General features: G+C 51.2%; 7 protein-coding genes across 7 annotated transcripts; 5 read left to right on the top strand and 2 right to left on the bottom strand.

Annotated features, from left to right (window-relative positions):
• Window positions 1-555: 555 nt before the first annotated feature.
• Window positions 556-1,746, top strand: BO97DRAFT_411701 (Ulp1 protease family protein; the record flags this gene model as incomplete). The annotated part of the gene is made up of 6 exons (XM_025696190.1): window positions 556-615; window positions 680-707; window positions 791-805; window positions 858-907; window positions 991-1,619; window positions 1,692-1,746. The coding sequence occupies 6 exons, from the start codon at window positions 556-558 to the stop codon at window positions 1,744-1,746; spliced, it is 837 nt and encodes a 278-aa protein (XP_025554751.1).
• Window positions 1,747-2,298: 552 nt separating this feature from the next.
• Window positions 2,299-3,922, top strand: BO97DRAFT_217226 (uncharacterized protein). The gene is made up of 2 exons (XM_025690623.1): window positions 2,299-3,865; window positions 3,917-3,922. The coding sequence occupies exon 1, from the start codon at window positions 2,586-2,588 to the stop codon at window positions 3,483-3,485; it is 900 nt and encodes a 299-aa protein (XP_025554750.1). The 5' UTR covers window positions 2,299-2,585; the 3' UTR covers window positions 3,486-3,865; window positions 3,917-3,922.
• Window positions 3,923-6,170: 2,248 nt separating this feature from the next.
• On the bottom strand, window positions 6,171-8,151 carry BO97DRAFT_217118 (putative cyclin-dependent protein kinase complex component). Its single transcript, XM_025690622.1, has 2 exons — window positions 6,779-8,151; window positions 6,171-6,701 (listed from the first exon to the last, which is right to left on the bottom strand). The coding sequence occupies exons 1-2, from the start codon at window positions 8,033-8,035 to the stop codon at window positions 6,405-6,407; spliced, it is 1,554 nt and encodes a 517-aa protein (XP_025554749.1). The 5' UTR covers window positions 8,036-8,151; the 3' UTR covers window positions 6,171-6,404.
• A 1,965-nt stretch (window positions 8,152-10,116) lies between these two features.
• pre3 (proteasome core particle subunit beta 1) lies at window positions 10,117-11,414 on the bottom strand. Its single transcript, XM_025699749.1, has 5 exons — window positions 11,233-11,414; window positions 11,135-11,180; window positions 11,059-11,073; window positions 10,733-11,008; window positions 10,117-10,667 (listed from the first exon to the last, which is right to left on the bottom strand). Exons 1-5 carry the CDS (start codon window positions 11,267-11,269, stop codon window positions 10,343-10,345), a joined length of 699 nt encoding a protein of 232 aa, XP_025554748.1. The 5' UTR covers window positions 11,270-11,414; the 3' UTR covers window positions 10,117-10,342.
• Window positions 11,415-11,560: 146 nt separating this feature from the next.
• Window positions 11,561-13,187, top strand: BO97DRAFT_468479 (alpha/beta hydrolase). The gene is made up of 4 exons (XM_025699748.1): window positions 11,561-11,895; window positions 11,965-12,477; window positions 12,546-12,671; window positions 12,730-13,187. The coding sequence occupies exons 1-4, from the start codon at window positions 11,759-11,761 to the stop codon at window positions 12,884-12,886; spliced, it is 933 nt and encodes a 310-aa protein (XP_025554747.1). The 5' UTR covers window positions 11,561-11,758; the 3' UTR covers window positions 12,887-13,187.
• A 670-nt stretch (window positions 13,188-13,857) lies between these two features.
• On the top strand, window positions 13,858-17,567 carry BO97DRAFT_468478 (putative NF-X1 finger transcription factor; the record flags this gene model as incomplete). Its single annotated transcript, XM_025699747.1, has 3 exons — window positions 13,858-14,158; window positions 14,210-17,020; window positions 17,063-17,567. The coding sequence occupies 3 exons, from the start codon at window positions 13,858-13,860 to the stop codon at window positions 17,278-17,280; spliced, it is 3,330 nt and encodes a 1,109-aa protein (XP_025554746.1). The 3' UTR covers window positions 17,281-17,567.
• Window positions 17,568-18,363: 796 nt separating this feature from the next.
• BO97DRAFT_338492 (uncharacterized protein) lies at window positions 18,364-19,810 on the top strand (the record flags this gene model as incomplete). The annotated part of the gene is made up of 4 exons (XM_025691522.1): window positions 18,364-18,432; window positions 18,618-19,279; window positions 19,336-19,365; window positions 19,429-19,810. 4 exons carry the CDS (start codon window positions 18,364-18,366, stop codon window positions 19,808-19,810), a joined length of 1,143 nt encoding a protein of 380 aa, XP_025554745.1.
• Between the last annotated feature and the right edge of the window lie 502 nt (window positions 19,811-20,312).

The raw sequence follows: 20,312 nt of genomic DNA, 5'->3' as shown, positions 1-20,312 counted from the left end.
ATTCTTTCGTTCATCCTTGTTGTGGGCCCATCTCTATCTACCCTTGTATTGTTCTCCATCTGTAGCTTAGTCCGTCCTATCTCCAGCCTTCCCCCCTTCGCCGACTGTGATACGAACTAGAGCCCGCACAACGAGGTCCAATTAAGCTGTCCGACGTACGATTCCATTCTTCTGTCTCCTCCTCCCCCACCTTCGTCTGCCGTCTTTGGATTGAGAAGCACTAGAGCGCGCGAATTCTATACTTAAACCCATACCCGTTTGACGCCTGTAACGATTCAACTGCCACGATCGTACCTAAAATCCCACCTCAAACGGCCTACCGTCTCTTGTCAAAACCCACCCAGCGCATTCCGTCGACTTGCATCTGCAGCGAAGCTCAACCGAACATTTCCCCACTACTGGACAGCTCATACTCGAACTAAGACGCCCGGAGCAAATATTATCTTTTGCTGGTCGTGCAATCATCGGTCAGGATTAAGGCGGGGATTTGCGATCGACTTTCGTTACTACAAGCGCAACGGCACCAGTGATAGGGGTTATTGACCAACTCTCATGATGCGGGACGGTGGGTTAGGCGGCAAATTGGTGAAGAGGATGAAGCGGTTCGGTGATACTGTGAGTATGCTACGCTACGGGCATGCCAGACCCCCGGCTAATCTAGATGGCTCACTGAATGCAGTTGAACCCCGATGATGCGTACTTGAGCTGTGAGTCCGTGTCTTGAGCCTCTCTGATGGACCACCTTTTGTGGCGTTGAGGCTTTATTCTAATTGGGCTTGGTCATGGATAGATCATGATATCCGACGTATGTTTTGATCGTTTCCCGCAATTGCTGAAGCGCCTGACAAGAAATTTAGTAACGAGAGGAGACATGCAATCTCTGAAGGATGACTGGCTCACTGATAATGTTCGTGATTTTGTTATCAGTCATTGATGCGCATTGGCACATGCCTTGACCCCTAAGCTGACTTGGTATACCTACTTGCCTAGGTGATTTCGTTTTGGGAGGAGTGCGTTAGCCCAAAATCCTCTCTCTGTTTCCGGATGTCATTAATGAGATGCGTCAGGTATCTTGAACGGGAATTCCTCACCCATTCTAAATCAGCCAATATCGTCCTTCTGCGCCCCAGTATGTCCTTCATGATTCTTCAGACCCCGGATCCTCGGACACTCCGCGAGGCCCTCCCAGACTTCTCCCGCACAACGCACGTCTTCCTCCCCATCAATGACTGTCGCAACGTCACCGAAGCCGAGGGCGGCACGCACTGGTCGTTGCTGCTCGTATCCATCGTCGACGGTCTCGCCTTTCACTATGATTCGTTGCCTCCTGGGAACTACTTAGAGGCGCACGCCGTGACGATGAAGCTGGGGAACCTTTTGAATCGGAATATCCGATACGTGAATCTTGAGGACTCACCTGTTCAAGAGAACGGAAGCGACTGTGGAGTGTTCGTTTGTTTGAGTATGCGGTATCTTTTGTTGAAGCGGTTATTGACGGCGAATACAAACGAGAAGGTCAGTCTGAGCCTAGGCGGGAGGAAAGTCGATGCGAGATCCGGGAGGAAGGAGATTGCGCGGATCATTGAGGGGTTCAGGAAGGAGGGGGAGAGGCGGAGATCGTACGTTTTCTTCTTGTTTCCCTTCCCATGCTCTCACGATAGTGGAGGCGATGCTAACGCTTGAATAAATAGGGCGAGTATGAGCCCGATGGGCCATAGGTCAACAAGTCCGCCAAGAATTGAGTGACAGGTGCGGTTTCTGTACAAATGAAGAGAAAATACCCAGATTCTTGGCTGGTCTCACATCAATAGAGGGACCAGCCCGATGGGTACTTGTTCCTGTCAGCATCCTACCCTCTTCTTCATTCCGACCTTGTCGTCATTCTTAACTTATTACTACGTACCGCTACCCTCTAATACTGGTTCTACTGTTGGCTGCTTAGATGGATGGAGAAAAGATATGCATGGCTGGCTGGTTGGTTGGCTGTATGGACATCCCGAACATTAATATTTTTGCCTTCTCTTTTCGTGCTTCTTCATTAATGATATGATACCTCTGTTTCTTTTCTTCCCGCATCCAAGTTGTAACTAATTGTGTTGATTAGAGTCACGAATGGATAGGCTATATGAATCGCATATCTGGATGCCCTGATCTTTGTTTGTATCGAAATGAGATTGTTCCTGCTCTTTGAAAGGCGCTCAGTGTCGAGCTATGATGGTTTCTTATCTCTCCCGCGTGCCATATACCCCAGGCTCAGCCTCATCACTGCCTGTGAAGAAGTGCACAGTTGCTGCTCACTTTCTGGATCCCTGGCAACCATTCACTCCAGCACCTGTTTTACCTTCCCACCCTCATGCCATGGCAACAGTATCTAGACTCATTCTTCTTGCATTCTACCCTCCTCTTTTTTCTTCCTCTCTTCAAAACCTATGGTGCCTTGATGCTAGTATCGTGATCCCACGCTCTGCGAATTTCAAGCTCTTATATTTGTTACTTTGGCTTCTCAGCTAATCTCTCATTTCTTACTCTCCACCTTCCTCTCCCCATTCCCTCATTCTCCTTGGTTCGTTGCCCCCGGGTACCAGATGGCACGTCTGTGTATTCCTGGCCTTCCGTTCCGAAAGGACCCAGCCCCTACCGCGTCACGGATAAAGTCCCAGCCAGCATTCGCTTCGTTCCACCACTTGTCGCGAGTCACTTTCCGTCGAAATGTCCCTTGTTACGCCCCTCGTCCGTTGACCTACTCCCATGTGCCCACTCCATCCCCGAGGACTGCCGTCCGAGTGTTTCAGGAGATACGAAAGGGCTCGAATCTCCCTGTGCGTTCGCAGGTAAGAACCAGCTCTAGTCGTTCACCCACTGTTGTTGGTCCTGCTGCGGTCAGTCGTACTTCGGTGCGACAAGCTGCGCAGGGATCGTGGGCCCCGGCCCAATCGACTACGAAGCCGCCGCTCCCTCTACAACCCGAACCAGCTTCAACTCCAGCTGCGTACGTGAAGATGACTGCTCGGGAGATGGTCGCGCGAATCGATGCTGTTCTTGCAAGATCCGCAGCAACGCGGGAGGGGGCAACTCGTGCGCCTGTCTCGTGCTTGTCTGCGGTTCGTAAAGACAAGTCGAAGAAACGCGTCCGTTTCTGTGAGACCACAGAAGTCCTCACCGTCCCTCGCTGGATCGAACGGAAGGAGCATGCGTTTCCTGGGCCCCTCTCGTGCCTCGGTCACTTGCAAGCATGGAAGGTTACCCCCCTCCATGAGCCTGATGAGGATGGCGAGATGGAGAAATATACAACATATTGGGGTTCCGAGTCCTATGCCTATCTCTCCACCCACGATGCCACTTCGCCCGGTGACCGTTACCTATGCGCATGGAATAGCTTGGCCTGGGTCCGGGCAAAGCGTCCAGCGTGGGACGACCCAATGGTTTTCAGTGGATGGCTTGATATGCGAGCGAAGCTCAGGGGACGTGGCCATTTTAGACTGTAGATCACATCTTCTCTGCACCTGGATCACGCTTTTCGCTTTTCTTCCGGAATTCGTTTGTCCTGTTCGAGTCCTTTCGTCTGCCACTTGTTTATACCACGACACTTTCCAATGCTGCTCACTCCATGGGAGGCCATTTGAACCTGGCTAAGTGTGCCAACCAGCTAGGTATTGCTAATCGGGTCACAGATGAGCTAGCCCTGCTTGCAGAGGTTGTCCGTCGTGGATGTAATAACGCAGCCACCGTCTGGGGTGTTAAGTCGTATGCCCTCGCTCTAAGAGCTAGTTCCACCCTCCGATGACGAGAATCGGCTGACTCACCAGCACCGACGACGCCGACTGACTCACCAGTAGCTTGGTGGCTCCGTCTTCGGGATCCCAGGGTAAGTAAACCGTCCTTTCTATATGATACCAGTGACTGACGCCTGCTACAGCGCTGGTACCAGCCATAACCACCTCGACGTTTCTTTGCCCTTGGGAGGCTATATATCGCTGGTAATTGGCAGGCGGGTGTCGATGGAGATAGTATAGATGCGATTAAGGTGCCCCATTGACGGGGTGCTTGGCAGATTGACGTCGACCCGCTGAGGTCTGTGCACCAGGCACGTGGGCTGGGGGAGGCTTCTCCTATCTACAATTGCAACGCATGGTTTGGGCGGATGAATCACCGTTGGTTTTCAAATTCATTGAGCCTGAGTATCGTTACGTGGTCCGAAAGGGGTCTTATTGTCCTGACTGGTCCGGGCTTGTATGGAGCTTAATATACCATGCGGCTCTGACACGACAATACCACTTGCGTCCCGAGTAACTTGTCAACGACCTTAAAATGGAACGACCCATATCATATGGCTTTATTACATACTGGGGCGAGCTTCAGGATGGATGCCTTGATATACGTGGGGAATCGTTCCGGGCGAGTCAAATATTCCGCCGAGGAGAGAGGGAAGGAAAGACGGGAAGGGGACGAGACGGAATAAGCTCGCACCAGAGGAGTGGGAAACTATGATCCACAATATTCAATTGTTAGATTACAATGGAGTCTAACATACTATGTTAGGCTTCCATACCATTATAGCAGCCCGTCCATCCATCGCTGATCTTACCCGGAGTGCCAGAGTTTCACTCGAAGGGAGCAAACCCCCACAGTCACGACAGCGATCCACATCAATATGATACAGACTAGTCAAGCATACGACTCCCTCCAGAGTAGCACGGGACAGACAGGACAGGGGGACATTCGACGGGATGCCGAGCGAACTGACATCAGCAGAGCGCGCACGTTTCGGATAAACTATAGTAACGTTGATCGTCGGGGTGACGTGCAAATTTGCTTGACGTAGTACCTTCCTGTCTTTGTGAAAGGGGCACAGAGGAGAAAAAAGGACGGAGAAGCAGAGGATCACCCTGGTGATAAGCTCAGGCAAAACAAGGAAATATGGTCCCATATATGGGTCTGAGATGAGATCCACGCTCCACACAGACGCAATTCGGAGTATCATCCGTACAGAAAGAATATCAAAACTAAGAAGCATCTTGTACAGTCCCCAGAAATCTGATTTCGTCGAGACGCGCTGACCGTACGTATATCGTCGTCGGGAGCATATTCTATACATTACGGGACATTTCCCTTGGGGTATGAGAACATGGGGTTCTTTTGACATAAGAAAAGGGGTAGATAAGTAACTAGTTAGTAGAGAAACAAAGGGCAGTCGAAAGTCAGCGCTATGCGAATAAGCTAAGGTAGGTAGGGTAGATAGGCAGACTTGATAGTGAGCACGCAAACCGGTTTAGCGCCCCATGTTCCAATTAGACACCCCCGCTTCTTCTTGGAAACCTGGAGCACTAGACAATTTACTATATGGAGCTAGTAGGCTGGCTAGTAGTTCGGCCATGCTGAAGTGCTCCAGCGGGCTGTATACAAGTACCCACTTTTGCTCGTGGATCGACGTAGGGAGTGATGTAATAGGTTGCCTCCCGGGTGGACAGCATCTATACTCTGGGATTCATAGCTCTCTGCGGAGGAAGGGGAGGAGGCTGCTGCCGGTAACTGGGACGGGAGCATAATCGGTGCTTTTGGACCAGGAGGATCATGATTTCCAAGGTTGGGCAAATTAAGCTTACAGTGATGGTGTCGCGGTGATGATATTGACGGCGCGGGTTGATATCATATTGGGTGGGGGAGGCGGCGGCAGTGGCGACAACCGGGGAGGTGGCAGGGTTCTTCGGGAGTCATGACATAATTCATACTGGGTACGCATTGTTGTAAGGGGACTCTGATGCAAGTTGTGTATTGCAAGTGTTCCTGTGGTTGATCTCGCTGTCCTTGCTGGCTTGTTCTTGTCGAATGGCACAAGGTCGGCAGTGGTCATTTCCTGTTGTTTGGTAGATGCGCAGAGATAGCGTGAAAGGACAAATTGAAACCTGAAATATATGACCGGAGTAACGATTGCACATGCTCTATCAAAGTACTAAAGCGCGATGCTTGAGATTTGTCTCACCCATACAAGAAACAAAACAAATAGAAGAACATTACCATAAACGCCGACCCCATGGTAAAACCAGAAAATGCGAAAGCTCTCAAAGGGGGAGGAGTAAAGGAGAAAGTATACACAGTAGACATGAAAGACAAACCACCCGAGCATCCAGCGGCGATCGAACGTTCCGGCCGCAATGGAAAGTCTATGAATAGATTTGCAATCATCTTTCTGCTGGGAAGATGCGTGATTAAGACAGGACTAACGGACATATGTACCCAAGGGGATATGCGACGCCAATTAAGAGGTATAGTAAACCAGCAGTCGATACGTACACCCGCACAGGAAGCGAAGTGGAAGGAAGGAATCGTTCGCCTCTCGAAGGAGAACAGCATGGCTCAAGGGTCCAGGAGCGAGAGAAAAGACATTGTCGTCATGCGTAGACCATTCAAGGTGGAGTGGGAGTTTGGCGAACCTCTGATTGATCGGGACGCTGCTTTTCCCGGGCACGCATGTACATCCCATCCGACTGAGAACCCATTGTCGGGGGAGGGTGAATTGAATGAGGTATGCCCAATTGTGACTGCTGCTGCTGTTGCTGGGAGGCGATCTCTCGAGCATAGAACTCTACTAGCATTGTGCCATACGCCTCAAGCTCTTCCACGGGAATCGAAAGACGAAAGTCGTTCAAGAGAAGGAACTGGAGCTCAAGGTGATTGAGTTCAACCAACGGTAGTCCTCCAACCTGTATGCAGCATCGGTGTTAGCTTTGTTGTACAGATAAGGAAGCCACAACGGGTTATGCGATAAGAGGAAATATACCTTTGCATAACGAGAGTTGGTGTAGAAAACATCGGAGAAGAATTTACTGGCACAAGTCACGCCTGCGATGACTAGCCGATGAATATTGAAACTATCGACGACAAAAAAGTGGGAAAGCGCGTCTTCCTCATCCTGGGGGTCCAGAGCTGGGGACATGGAGGAAGGAGTGGACGGATCCTGTGCAGCAAAGCTAGCAGAAGATGGCGGAGTCGCCAGTGGTGATGATTCCGTCGTCTGTACAGTTGAATAATGGCCCGAATGGTGCTGAATGCCTTCATTCCCCATCATGGCAGCTGATCGGGCCTGGCGACGCCGTAATCGCTCAAGCTGGGCCCGGTTGACCAACTCCGTCATGCGATCGAAATACACCAGAAGACTGAGAAAGACTTCATAAGTGGTGGGGCAGTACTTGTGTATCCTCGTCAAATAGCTGAGAATGCTGATACTGGGTACATTCTTGCCATGAAATGCAAGAACACTGGTCGCCTGCGGGCTGAGGTTTGAGGTCCCGTCTGGGGGTGGTATGTGGCGATGGATATGCTCGTGGTGCATGTCGTTGGTCGTAGTGATTTTTGTCAAAAGCCCAGCAACCATTTCGATAATGTCCGTGACCGGCATGGAACTGATCTCGTACTGGCGCTCCTGGGGACCCCATTGTCCCGCCCTCCGATCTCTTTGCACCAACATTTCCTCGCTCGCAAAGCTTTGTATATGGGACAGATCGCGGACCTTAATGCGACTCGGCGAGTTCGCCTCCGAACCACCTAAGGAACGGAGGGATTGATGGGTGGGCCTCAACTGTGGTGATGCTGGGGATGAGTGGCTTCTGATGTGTTGCGCAGAGGTCGCGGTCGTGTGTGCATGGCTGGTGCTGACATGAGGGGCAAATGTAGGAGGCGCGGCGTGGATATCGGAGCGAGATGAATGGCTACCGCTGGTGGTTGTGGTCATTGATGCTGAGTTCGGGTGGGTGTTGGTTATACCCGAGATGGTTGAGGACGCCCGCGATGACGGATGGGAATTCGGGTCGGAAGGTTGATTGATATAAGAGGGAACATCATGGGTGGTTTGGTGGGAGGGGAGGCGAGCTGAGGCGGACGTTGACGGCGGGGCTGTGGACGAGGTGGGGGTGGTGTTAGACGATGCCGACCTAGAGCCGTCGCCGGTCTCTAGACGTGACGAGGGTTGGTGCGAGGCTTGGGTCTGCGACGAGGAACGATAGCCAGCTTCCGAAGTAGGTATGGCGCCCCCCAGCATGGTGTAGGAGGAAGTATCAAGATGATCCGATCGCGGATGATTGACGACAACAGATCCTATGTCAAGCTAAACAGACGTGAGGAAACTGATTGGGAGTTATTAACTTGTGAAATTGGTCGAGGTTGTGATGTTGCAACTAAAGCCCAGGCCGGCCAGCGACGGTTAGCGACAGAAGACGACGGTGGGGTCGTTGGAGACCAAGGAAAGGGCAGAATGATTCATCGGGGGGATGGATTGAAAGGAAGGCTGAGGAAAGTGATCGTATGGGGCAAAGGGAGGACAGGCAAGCAAGAAAAGAGAGAGGGAGGGGGGTGCAGTACGAGATCCAGCGATTGATCAAGCTACCCGTTCAATGAGCGAAGGGGGAGGGGAGGGTCTGGATCTGGAGATGCGGCGAGTGAGGGTCAGAGCACTGGGGAATGCGCGATAAACCCGACCCAGGCCTGGAGCGGGTAAGGAATCACAAGCGATTGACGGCAATAGAGAACATGGCCATCGCGATAGGGACAAGATAGGCGGGAAGTCGAGCAAAAGATTATCAGGGATTGATGGGAGAGGAAAGTAGAGGAAGAATTGATTGAAATTTGAAAGGGACGAAAGATCGGAAGATTGGGTACAAAAAGGAAGGGAAAAGAGGTGGCGGAGGCAAGAGAAGGCCGAACGATAGAGGTGGAGGAATGGATGGTTAGGGATGGGACAAACTAGGGAGAGATTGGAGACAAGAGGAAAGGAAGAGAGGGAGCGGAAGATGGGATGATGATGTTGATGATGATGCAGCAGCAGCAGCAGCAGCAGGAGCAGCAGGAGCAGCAGGAAGGGAACAAGAAACCCGAGCAAAAGGCTAGGGTCCACTACTACAAGCCTTAGGGCCACTCAGCAGCACTCACTCCCACCACCCAGCAAGAGCCAGACCGGCCGAGGTGGAGTTCCTATTTATCTGCAATGGGGGTTTTCCCTTCCCCGAATGCAGTAACTAAAGTAGATGGATCAAGCGAGGACCAAGAAATCGTCCCAAAATCAAGGCAACAGAGGGCCCAGAAGAGATGAATAGTCTAGTCTGGGTGACAGAGAAGAAAGCAAACAAGAAAGTCAGAGGAAGCAGGAAGAGGAAAAGGGAAAATGAAAAACAAAAAAAGGGCGAAAGGAAAAGGAAAATAAATGTCTTGTCACAAGAAAAAGAAACGCTGGGCGGGATTGAGACGAGGGCATACATCAGCGCCATACCAGGAGATAGATGATCCATCAATTGAGAGATTTCTCTCCTTGCCACTCCCTTTACCAGTCGAACCACACCATCACTTCTAACGATGTACTCGGTGTGGAAGATTCAATCCCGCTACGAGTCGAAAAAGAAAGAAAGAAAGAAAGAAAGAAAAAAGAAAGAGGGAGGAATGGATATATGCCCACCTTATGCATGCCTCGCATCGAGATGTTTTCCGCATTGGATTATATCCGGATCGTTCAGCCGCCCTTATCAACCCACCCAACTAATCTAGGCTCGCCGGAGCAACATGAACATCAAGCAGACAATATTGATGACAGGTTGAACCTACTGTAACTACGGAGTACAGTAGACTACATATCCTCCTAACTCCTATTTCACCCTAGCAAACCAGTCCGCCCAGAAACCGGACAGAATAGTCGCAGTCAGGATCATCCTCCGCTTGAGGGGCGATGGGCGAATCGCGGCTCTGCAGAGGTGCAGGTGGTCTTCGTCGCCGACTGATTGGTGCCCCTCCAAGAAACTCGAGGCCATCTGTCACATCCTCGACCTTTATTTAGTGGATGAATCCGCTGTTGATTTAACCTGAGCGGTAATAGCCCGTCAGTACGTACCTAGACCTCCAATGCACCTGGCACTTAGATTAACCTTCCTACTTTGGAAGATTGTGACAAAGGCGGTATTTCATGGAGTGCTTTCGGTCACCGAAAGATATTCAGAATTTTAAAGCGTGGTGTATGTCCTCAGACATGTCGAGCAACTATCTTTCGTCAAGAGCCAGAGCCGGGTTTCACCGGCAGCCGGTGAAGTCAAATACCAAGTCAAGTCATGCAAAGTGAGCCATCACCACTTTCTGGCCAGGCCAGTTACTCGCTCGAGTCACCGACAGTCCTTCACCCTGCCACGGATGACCGACCGCACCCCTCGTTCTCTTTGCTTAGAACTAGTGTTGATTTTATCGACCAGGTTGACGGTGAAGTTATGCTCATGACGACAATATGCTTAGTGTGAAGAGGAAGAAGGAAAGCTCATGTTGATCAACAGCTAACAACGATATAAATCATCATTCCATACGAATACAGTCATCAGTTGGTGACGCCAGGGCCAGTGTAACCCGTGTCCGGCAGGTAGAGATGCCGCTGAGCGCCCTTGGACGTCAAGACCACCAGTCGGATCACACCGCCAGAGCTGCCGTCCCATTTGATCGCCTCCTGCAGGGCGGACCGAACAAACTGAATGCCTTCTTCCTCAGTCATATTTTCCTTCCAGTTTGCATCGCAGTATCCGTAGATATAAGTTGACCCCGATCCGCCGATGGAGTACGGTTGCTTATGAAGAGATCCGCCGAGGGGTATCGAATAAACCTGTCCTCCATGTCGAGGATCATATCCAGCAATGATGATGCCAGCACTAGATATCGCCGAGGTCAGTAAACAATAAATCTTATAGCTTACAAGGGCCCATCGAGAGCTTGCCTTAGCATGTCCTTGTTCTCATAGCACAGTTCCTGGAACAGCGCGGCGGCGACCTGAGTGCTAGGTGCCTCGTTGTTTGTAATCGAGTACATGTTGAGATGGTAAGATACAATATCAGCCACGGCCTGCGTGTCGGCAGCCGACCCCGAACGACAGCACCAGATCGTGTCATGCACCTGTGTCAATTTGTCGGTCACTCGGTTGGCGATGTAAGCTCCGGTGGTTGTTCGGCTGTCGGCTCCCAATATCACGCCGTCTTTGAAGTTGATTGCCATGCTGATTCTGGTTAATGGATGTCGTGATGGATTGGGGAAAGTCTCACTCACATCGACGTTCCTAGGCTATATAAACATGATGAATCAGTTGATGGTCACAGACAAAATCTTGAAGCCATAAACTTACTTGACCTCGCCCTTCTTCAAGTGGTTCATATCAACATGAATGCCGTCTATACAAGTCGTGAGCTTTTGCATGACGTCCAGTGGGTGGAGTTTCCTGACCTTCACCGAGCATGCCCGTCATACCGTGGCCGACCATAGTGACTGATGAAGTAGGGTTATTAAACAAAGATGCGTGTATAAAGCAGAGACCAGATAGCCCTTTGTATGGAGGGGAGTCGATGAAAGGAGAGTTTTAAGTCGATTGTATTCAAGAAGTATCGGGCTGGAGGCGGCTGGTGGATATGAGCTCTGACGGAGCTCTCAGGCAGGCGAGCGCGTTACGTTGGCAGCTGAAGCTGGTTCCGCCGGGCGGTGAGGCAGCGTATCTTTCCTACTGGACAGCTCCTCATCCCCCGCAGGTCTCCTGAACGACGACTCCCCCCCCCAGCCATCACTTCCGATGAAACAAACCGACGCTTTAATTTCCGCTAGACAGGTGTCTGGCCGCTTGCGAATCTCATTCGCAATATCGTCTCTGCCATTTGTCTTCGATTTCTTCGTCTAGGTATTCTGGGTAGCTTCACTTGCTTCAGATCCAACCCTGCAGCCGCCCTACCGCATCGGCTATACTATTCCGATCGCTACTATGTCTGAGTCGCCGCCTCCACCCTCGTGGACTATCGCCAGCATGGCCAATAGCGCCGTCCAATTTTTGCGATTACCGGTTTTGGCCTCATCTGGTCTCGCTGTTGTAGCCAGTGGTCTGTTGTACTTTAAGCAGAAGTAAGCACTGACCCGCATTTGCGCCAGGTCACAATGACAGCGATGCCTCAGATCTAACCCCGTGCGCAGTGAACTGATCTATCCTCGAAATGTCCCTGTTGACGCCCGCACCAATGTTCCCAAGCCACAGCAATTTGGCATCACAGATTACGAAGAACTCCATCTTCCTACCCCGGACGGGGAAACACTACATGCCCTCTTCATTCGTCCTACACGCAAACGAATCTCCCAAGACCTTACAGTGTTAATGTTCCATGGGAATGCGGGAAATATCGGCCATCGTGTACCCATCGCCAAGATACTACAAGAGATCCTAGGTTGCAATGTGTTGATGCTGGAGTATCGCGGCTACGGTCTTTCGACCGGTACACCGGATGAGGCAGGCTTAAAAGTTGATGCGCAAACCGGTCTAGATTATCTGCGACAAAGGGCCGAGACCAAAGATAGCCAGATTATCGTCTATGGGCAGAGCCTGGGCGGAGCGGTTGCGATTGACCTTGTCGCCAAGAACCAAGACAATGGAGCAATCGCCGGTCTAATCCTCGAGAACACCTTCCTGAGCATTCGCAAGTTAATTCCCACGTACGTTTAATTTCAGCCACCGTGCGCTTGATAATTATAGGTCAGAAGCAGTTTGCTTACCTTCCTAGGGTCTTTCCTCCCGCGCGATATCTCGCTCGCTTTTGCCATCAATATTGGACAAGCGAAGATGTATTGCCCAAAATTACGAAAGTGCCTATTCTTTTCCTCAGTGGGTTGAAGGATGAAATAGTACCGTGAGTGCACGATGTCATTCTTCAAAAGACCCAGGAAGCTAACAGGCTGCGCGAACAGTCCGTCCAATATGACCCAACTCTTCGCCATCTGCAAGTCCAGCCGCAAAGTCTGGCGTACTCTCCCCAATGGTGGTCACAACGATAGTGTTGCCGAACCGGGGTATTTTGAACATATTCACTCTTTCATCATGGAGGAGATCGTCCGGCATGAGTAGTGAAGGAACTGTCCATCTCTTGATTTCTAGTAATCGGTGGTTTGCTGTTTCTGTGATGATATCATGTGTTTCTTAGCACTAGTTCCGGGCTTCACGATTGCTCAATGTTCCTGTGACTTTACTTTATTCTTGTTGACTTGCCCTTGCGTTGTTTATTAGAGTGGTGTTCAGGATGCTTCTGGTTGGCTGCCTTCATCTTTGTTTGTTTTCAGGATTCGATATTTGAAATGCGTTATGGAATCCGCTTGTTTTTTACAAGAGATATTTAGCTCAGCAACTAATGAACAAAACTTCCGATCAGGCAGTGTCAGCTAAAGACTATGAGCTGGACTCGCCCATTGTCTGGGGGTAATATGAGGAATGACCCGCTATGAGTAATCTGGCTCGCAGGATGAGTCGGAAGGCGCAGCACTAGACAAGCATGAGTCATACTGCTAAAAGCCAATGTGATCTGACCGGAGAGATTCCAGGCTCATGATGATACAGGCCATTGAAAAATATTCAAGCCCTCCGTAGCGAACCGGACGATGTAATTGCAAAGTGAAGACTATTAGTCTGGAGACCCGACCCAGCTCTCGGAGGCAAATCGCCGCCACCCGAACCACAAACATCGGCGGATCTCAGTAATACCTCCAGGAACAAAATCACCCTTGAGTTCCACCAGTTTCTGTCGCTCTTCTTTTTATTGTCGCCTCCTGCTACTCTTCTCCAACTCGTTTTTCTGTCTACTTTCCTTCCGGCTGTATTGGAATCGATCAGTTCACGGTTTTCATTCCACTCGAGCGGAAGTTCATTTTAGGTCGATCTGCAATCTACGACCTCACAACTTTTTCCCTTATCGGCGACAATACCGTTTCATCTACGCTTTCCCTTATCTGTGTTCGATTTTTGGCTCGTGCTATTGAATGGACGTGCTTTCTCCGCGTGCAACTCTCAACCTTAACCCCCCTTTAAGGACCTTGGAGGTAACAATGTCAGAGTCTCCAGCACTTGTCGCAGACAACACTACCCCGCGCCCAAGGTCGTCGAGACGCGGAGGTAGAGGTCGTGGCGGCGGTAGAAGTGGCTCTCACAGACCTGCATCGCAGACCCAGACACAAACACAATCGCTATCATCAGAACAAGCACAGTCGACTATTGACGCTTCGTCGCAACAAAACGACTCTCCTGCGACACAGACCGCATCCGACGCGCCCCGTCCGCCACGAGGTCCGAGAGGGGCCTCGAGAGGGGCCAGAAGAGGGGCGAGAGGCGCAGGCACACAGTCAGGCGGTGGTCGACGGCAGGGTCGAGCACGCGGCGGTGCTGATCATCCACTTTCAGCAGTCGGCGCTGGAGGGCGGAGATTCGAGGGTCGACTGACAAAACCGGAGCAATCTCCAGAGGAAGGCCAAGATGCTGGAAGCCAGAGCGCAGGCGCGGAGGACATTGCAGGGTTGAGAGCGAATGCGCCAGCATTTGTTCCGGGAGGACCAGCCGAAGAAGCACCTCGGGATACCGGTCGTGCTCGGGGAAATGCAAAAGGCAAGTCGAAAGCGAAGAGCTCAACTCAGTCTCGATCAGCGCCCCTTGCCCCTCCAGCACCCAAGATTACGACGAAATCATCGGCACCGGATATCGCAACCCGCATCCACGAAGATATCGCCCACAATCTCTACGAATGTCCGATTTGTACAGCCGAGCTAGGAAAGCGGTCTCGTGTTTGGTCTTGCGGTCTGTGTTGGACGGTTTTCCATTTGAGTTGTGTGAAGAAATGGTCGAGAAACGAAGGTGCAGCTGCTCAGGATGCGGCGCGTCGCCGGGGTGAGGAGGGGGAAAGCAGCGCTCCACGTGCTTGGCGCTGTCCTGGTTGCAATCTGCCCCATGAAGTTTTCCCTTCCTCTTACACTTGTTGGTGCGAAAAGGAGGTAGACCCGCGCTCATTTCCAGGTCTCCCGCCTCATTCATGTGGACAGACTTGCGCGCGATCGCGCAAAGGCTGTCCGCACCCTTGCGATGCAACGTGCCATGCTGGTCCATGCGCCCCTTGTACTGCTATGGGCCCGACCCAGGATTGTTTTTGCGGGAGGAACTCATCTACGAAGCGTTGTCAGGATACAGACTACGACAATGGTTGGAGTTGCGGGGAGATATGTGGCGACCTGCTGCCTTGTGGTGAGCATACCTGCCCCCGCCCGTGCCATGAGGGCCTTTGTGGTTCCTGCGAGGTCAAGGTCGATGCACGCTGCTACTGCGGGAAAACACGGTCTGAAATGCTGTGCAGTTCTAAAGATGAAGAAATGGACAGTGAAATGCTGCGCAGTAATGAAGGTGAAAGTGGAGAGGGCATAGAGGAATGGGTCGGTTGTTTCAGCTGTGGTGACCAGTGCGATCGACTGTTCGACTGCGGCAAACACTCGTGTCAAAAGTCTTGCCATGCCCAGGATGCGCATCCAGCTCATTGTCCCAGATCGCCCGATGTGGTTCTTTCCTGTCCCTGCGGAAAGACTCCTTTGACCGAAGTGGCGGGTTATTCGCCACGAATCACTTGTGAGGATCCAATTCCGAATTGTACTAAGCCTTGCGGGAAATCCTTGCCTTGCGGGCATCCTTGCCAGCAGATCTGCCATACAGATTCTTGTGGCCCCTGTCTGCAGAAAGTTACGATCCATTGTCGCTGCGGGCGCAATGATTTTCGGACGACTTGTTTCTCGGGTGAATTTGAGCCACCTCAGTGTTTCCGCATCTGTAAAGCTGGCTTGCACTGCGGTCGCCATGCGTGCGCCGAGCGGTGTTGCCCAGGCGAACAGAAGGCAATTGAGCGCCAGGCTATACGCAGAAAGCTCAAATCCCATCTTCGACCTAGCGACGAGGATTTTGAGGCTGAGCATATCTGTACCCGGGTATGTGGTCGCATGCTGAAATGCGGACGGCACACATGCCCGGAGATTTGTCACAAAGGGCCTTGCAACACTTGCAGAGAAGCAATATTTGAGGAGATCCCGTGTAACTGCGGTCGATCTGTCTTGTACCCGCCTCTGCCTTGTGGGACACAGCCTCCAGCTTGCTCATATCCCTGTGAGCGCGTCAAACCGTGTGGTCACCCGCAGACGCCTCATAACTGCCATACGGACGATGAAAATTGCCCGAAATGCCCGTTCTTGACAGAAAAGTCGTGTTTATGTGGCAAGCGCGTGCTAAAGAATCAACCTTGTTGGCTCACAGATGCGCGATGCGGACAGATCTGTGGCAAGCTTCTTAATTGTGGTTCTCACACCTGTAAGAAGAACTGTCATCGACCGGGTGATTGCGAGGATGCTGCCCAGCCCTGTCAGCAAGCCTGCGGAAAGACCAAATCGTTGTGTGGTCACCCTTGTACTGAACCGTGTCACGCACCTTATCCATGCTCCGAGAAGACGCCTTGTTCATCCACGGTCACAGTGACATGTAGCTGTGGACGACTTCGTCAGGAGCGGCGTTGCAACGCAGCCAAGGCTGTTGTCACCAAGGGCCATCTTCAACAAGCACAGCGACTTCCGTCAGCGTCATCATTGGCATGTGACGAAGAATGCGCCCGCCTTGAGCGAAATCGTTCTCTGGCGTCCGCGCTTGGCGTTGATATCAACCCAGCGACAACTGTTTCTCAGACTCTCACGTCCACCAACCTACCTTATTCTTCCGAGACCCTCGACATTTACCTCCAGCTTTCATCGTCGTATCCTCTCTCTACTCTTCTATCCTACGAATCGACCCTCCACGCCCTCGCTGCAAACAAGAATCCGGCAACTCGCTCCACCCGCTTCCAACCCGCCAAATCTCCCCTCCGCGCCTTTGCTCACTCCCTGGCCGCTGATTGGGGATTTGCTAGCGAGAGCTTCGATCCGGAACCCCATCGCCATGTCTTCGTCCTCAAGCCCACAAGCTGGACTCCCCCGCTTCTGGGCATGGGCAACGGCACCACCATTGGTATCGGCGGTATGAGCGTTGGTGAATGTGTGAAGTTACGTGATCGTCAACGCCTCAAGGAACAGGAAGAGCAACGTCTCGCTGCAGCAGAAGCAAAATCCCAGCGTGAAGCCGTACGGGCCCAGCAGAATGCGAGCGGCGAGGGCGGCTGGGCTCAGGTCGCGGCTTCGAAGAGAAGCAACGGCCTTGGTAGTTCTCGGAGCAGTACGCCCGGCATCCAGACCCCTGGAGGTAGTCCCTGGTCCACGACTATGTATGCTGCCCTTGCGGGAGATGACAGTAGTGCTGCGTGGGATGCCCCCCTACCGCCTCAATCTCAACCCAAAAAGGAAAAATTAGTGTTGCGGTCAGGTGTGAGGCAATTAAGGAGTTCAAGCTCCGTCGCTGATCCGAGCTATAGCGAGCCAGTGCGGGATTCCAAAAAGTTGGACGGGGAAAAGGATGCCTGATTCATTGGAACAAGGCCTCGTATGTCGATAAAAGAGCGTTGAGTATGGTTTATATTCTTTACACTCCATATGGAATCTCTGAAAGACGGTCTTCCTTACGGAGTTCGACTTGTTGCCCAGTATCAAAATACTGTTCTTCACTTCAATCGCTTTGGCGGACGACTCTAATGCTTGTTACTGCTTATGGTTCATGTTCCTGCTGTGGTTAGCGTGCATACTGGTCTGCCGTGTGTTTCTACTGTTAAGAAAAATGCTCATAGAATTGGAATGGATAATCCCGGGCCCCTTTGTATAGGGTATATGCTTCGTCTCAAAGGTACATCTTCGTGATAAATTCCTCCATGCAGGACCATGCGATCAATTCAGGTCCAGGCACCGATTTAGTGTAACGGCGTGGAGAAGCCGGGATCGGAACTCCATCACAGCGTTAGTTTGGCATCTATATGTTGACGTTTTGCGAACGTTCCACTTGACATATCAACCTTTACAAAACAGCAACGGATCAAGTTAGTTCGATAAAAAGACAAAGGCACCTTGAGGCAGCCTGAAGAGGATATCATAGTGATACATCAAAGCGAAGTGCAGTAGTACAGTAATGCCTAGTACCTTTTTTGTACAGATCAAGTTAAGCATATTACTCAGCCCCTTTAGCTGACCCGCGCATCAGAACAGCCTGCTTGGCGGCTGAGGCCGGCTCAACCTTCCCGGCAGGCCACTGTTCGGCACCAACTGCCTCTACCTAGAGCGCGCCATCGCCTCGTGGTATTCCCCATTAACGGATCTAAATATCAGCGAATCGGTTTCTTCAAGTGTCTCAAACAAGCTATTTAATAGCATGTCCACGTTCATTGTATTATATCTATTTTGTACCTCTCCAGTTCTGTCCACAATTTTGAGACTTGCCGTTCTTAGCTTTAACCATTCCCGAACCGACCCGACCTATGCAGCAAATTGTTGTCCTCGCCGAGACAAGTCCTTGAAACAGCCACGGAAGCATCCAATAGCTTCTCCTACTTGGGAAACTAAGAATTTAATTCTATCAGCTACTTTAAACCCTTCTGCCGGTCTATCCCTTCAACTTAAATGCCCTCGCGACGCAGCCATACCAAATCCCGGAAGGGTTGCGTTCAGTGTAAGAAGCGACATGTGAAGGTTCGCCATCTTGATCTCATACTCCCTCTCGTCCTTCCCGCCCACTGCTACATCCCATCAATCCCTCATTTATCTCGACAATTATGCTGCTGCTTATGCGCCGGGATAGACTTTGCATACTGCATATATATAATCTCTATCTCTAGCTTAGAATTGATTCTCTAGCTGCTAACGGTAATGTACAGTGCGACGAAGGAACCCCTCGATGTGGTCTGTGCAAGAAGAGAAATTTGGATTGCACTTATCCTTCCAGTGATGTCGATAGTCAAAATCCCTCCACACCACAAGAATCTGCTGAGCCAATATCCAGCCCAGAAACAGATTCGTCCCAAACGCGAATGCTCGAGATGAGGCTATTTCACCATTATCTCACAGAGACATACATCACTTTGTGTCAAGGCCGTCTCGATGCACATCACTTTCAAGTTGTGATCCCACGCATTGTGGTGTCACACCCGTTCTTGATGGACAGCCTCTTGGCATTATCTGCTCTGCATCTTGCCTATTTGGAACAGCATGATAACCGTTCCTGGCTAGAAATTGCTTTGAAGTATCAGAATCGAGCCTGCTCAGCCTTCAGCCGAATATTAGCAGGCATCTCCCCCGAGACTTGTGGGCCAGCTTTCATTTGCTCCATTTTTATCATGCTATGCGCAACGGCATACCCGTGCGTTTCAGAGGACAGGCAGACATTCGAGCCGCTGTCTCATGTATTAGAAATTCGTCAGCTCATCGCTGGCTGTGCACTCCTATTCGAGCAACTCAACGGCATGGAATACCGAGGGGACTTGCAGGGATGGCTGAAATGGAAGGATGATGAAGTGGATCAGGACGGCAATCCATATCAGTAATCTCTCACCCTTCTGATATCCTTCCTCTGTTTGGGTATTGACTTTTCTCCAGAGTGCGGGAATCTCAACTTAAACTTCGGAGGTAGGTTTCTCTCGCCTGCCGCTGGCGCGGCACCCATTCACATGTACTGACATGCTTCTTGAGTGCGATCATGGATTCCATGAAGGGCGTCCAAGAAAAGTTTGCCAGTTTTGGCGGACCAAATCAGGTAACTTACCAGGCTACTTGGCAAATCCTTCACGAAGCGATCAAGAGATGGCCGTTTGGTGGCCCGAACGGCGGTATAATCGCGTGGCCTATTAACATCGGTGAGGCCTATATCGATCTGCTCAAACAAGGAGATTGGGTGGCTCGAATACTGTTCCTACACTACGGTGTCGGGCTTCATCTTCTCTCAGACAAATGGTTTGTTCGAGATTGGGGCCGGCGTCTCATCGAGACCGTTTTGCAACCAGAAGATGAGATTCCTACAATCTGGACGGACACTATCTCCTGGACTAGGAGCGCAGTTGAGCTCGAAAAATGATGGCATGATCAGGGTGTCAACTTGCACTCGAGGTGTGTTAGGCATTGAATTCGTGAACAAAGAGGATTGTTGTATGGCACGTCGGATCTCGAACTATTATGAGAGCGGTACGGCAGGACCAACAGCAAGGAAGCTCGTTATGACGGAAGACGTGCGACACAAATTTCGTTGACAACACCTCCAGGATGGTGAACGTGGTTTTGATATCTGGTCCTTCCAGGCGATTGTGTCATTCTGCAATTCCTATGATTCCAAGGGCATGCTTGTCTGGGTACGGGCCGCCCGGATATTACCTCATAACCCGGAGCATTTCATAAACTCTTGCGAGCGAAATTTGCTACGTCTCGCATCCACAAGGAGATGTCTAGGCAGGATTATCGTCTGAGGAGAACTAAACAATTACCCGACGTATACTAGGATCACAAGCATGATGAGTGTCTTTGGGGAAAGTCACGGCGACCATGCTCTCAGGGTAGACGTGCTCACGAGGACAAGAAAGGCG

The sequence above is a fragment of the Aspergillus homomorphus genome (genome assembly GCF_003184865.1).
Source record: "Aspergillus homomorphus CBS 101889 unplaced genomic scaffold BO97scaffold_5, whole genome shotgun sequence".
In the NCBI taxonomy this organism is placed as follows: Eukaryota; Fungi; Ascomycota; class Eurotiomycetes; order Eurotiales; family Aspergillaceae; genus Aspergillus; species Aspergillus homomorphus.
The sequence above is the reverse complement of the archived record's forward strand: the minus strand, read 5'-3'. Positions and strand labels throughout refer to the sequence as shown.

Excerpts from the sequence above, each read along its gene's own strand:
- BO97DRAFT_217226 (XM_025690623.1), top strand. The coding sequence starts at position 2,586 with ATGGCACGTCTGTGTATTCCTGGCCTTCCGTTCCGAAAGGACCCAGCC.
- BO97DRAFT_217118 (XM_025690622.1), bottom strand. The coding sequence starts at position 8,035 with ATGCTGGGGGGCGCCATACCTACTTCGGAAGCTGGCTATCGTTCCTCG. Across the intron at positions 6,702-6,778 it reads CCAACTCTCGTTATGCAAAG|GTTGGAGGACTACCGTTGGT; the intron begins GTATATTTCCTC and ends TGCTGCATACAG.
- pre3 (XM_025699749.1), bottom strand. The coding sequence starts at position 11,269 with ATGGTCGGCCACGGTATGACGGGCATGCTCGGTGAAG. Across the intron at positions 11,181-11,232 it reads GACGGGCATGCTCGGTGAAG|ACGGCATTCATGTTGATATG; the intron begins GTCAGGAAACTC and ends CGACTTGTATAG. Across the intron at positions 10,668-10,732 it reads GAGAACAAGGACATGCTAAG|TGCTGGCATCATCATTGCTG; the intron begins GCAAGCTCTCGA and ends GGCGATATCTAG.
- BO97DRAFT_468479 (XM_025699748.1), top strand. The coding sequence starts at position 11,759 with ATGTCTGAGTCGCCGCCTCCACCCTCGTGGACTATCGCCAGCATGGCC. Across the intron at positions 11,896-11,964 it reads CTGTTGTACTTTAAGCAGAA|TGAACTGATCTATCCTCGAA; the intron begins GTAAGCACTGAC and ends CCCCGTGCGCAG. Across the intron at positions 12,478-12,545 it reads ATTCGCAAGTTAATTCCCAC|GGTCTTTCCTCCCGCGCGAT; the intron begins GTACGTTTAATT and ends TTACCTTCCTAG.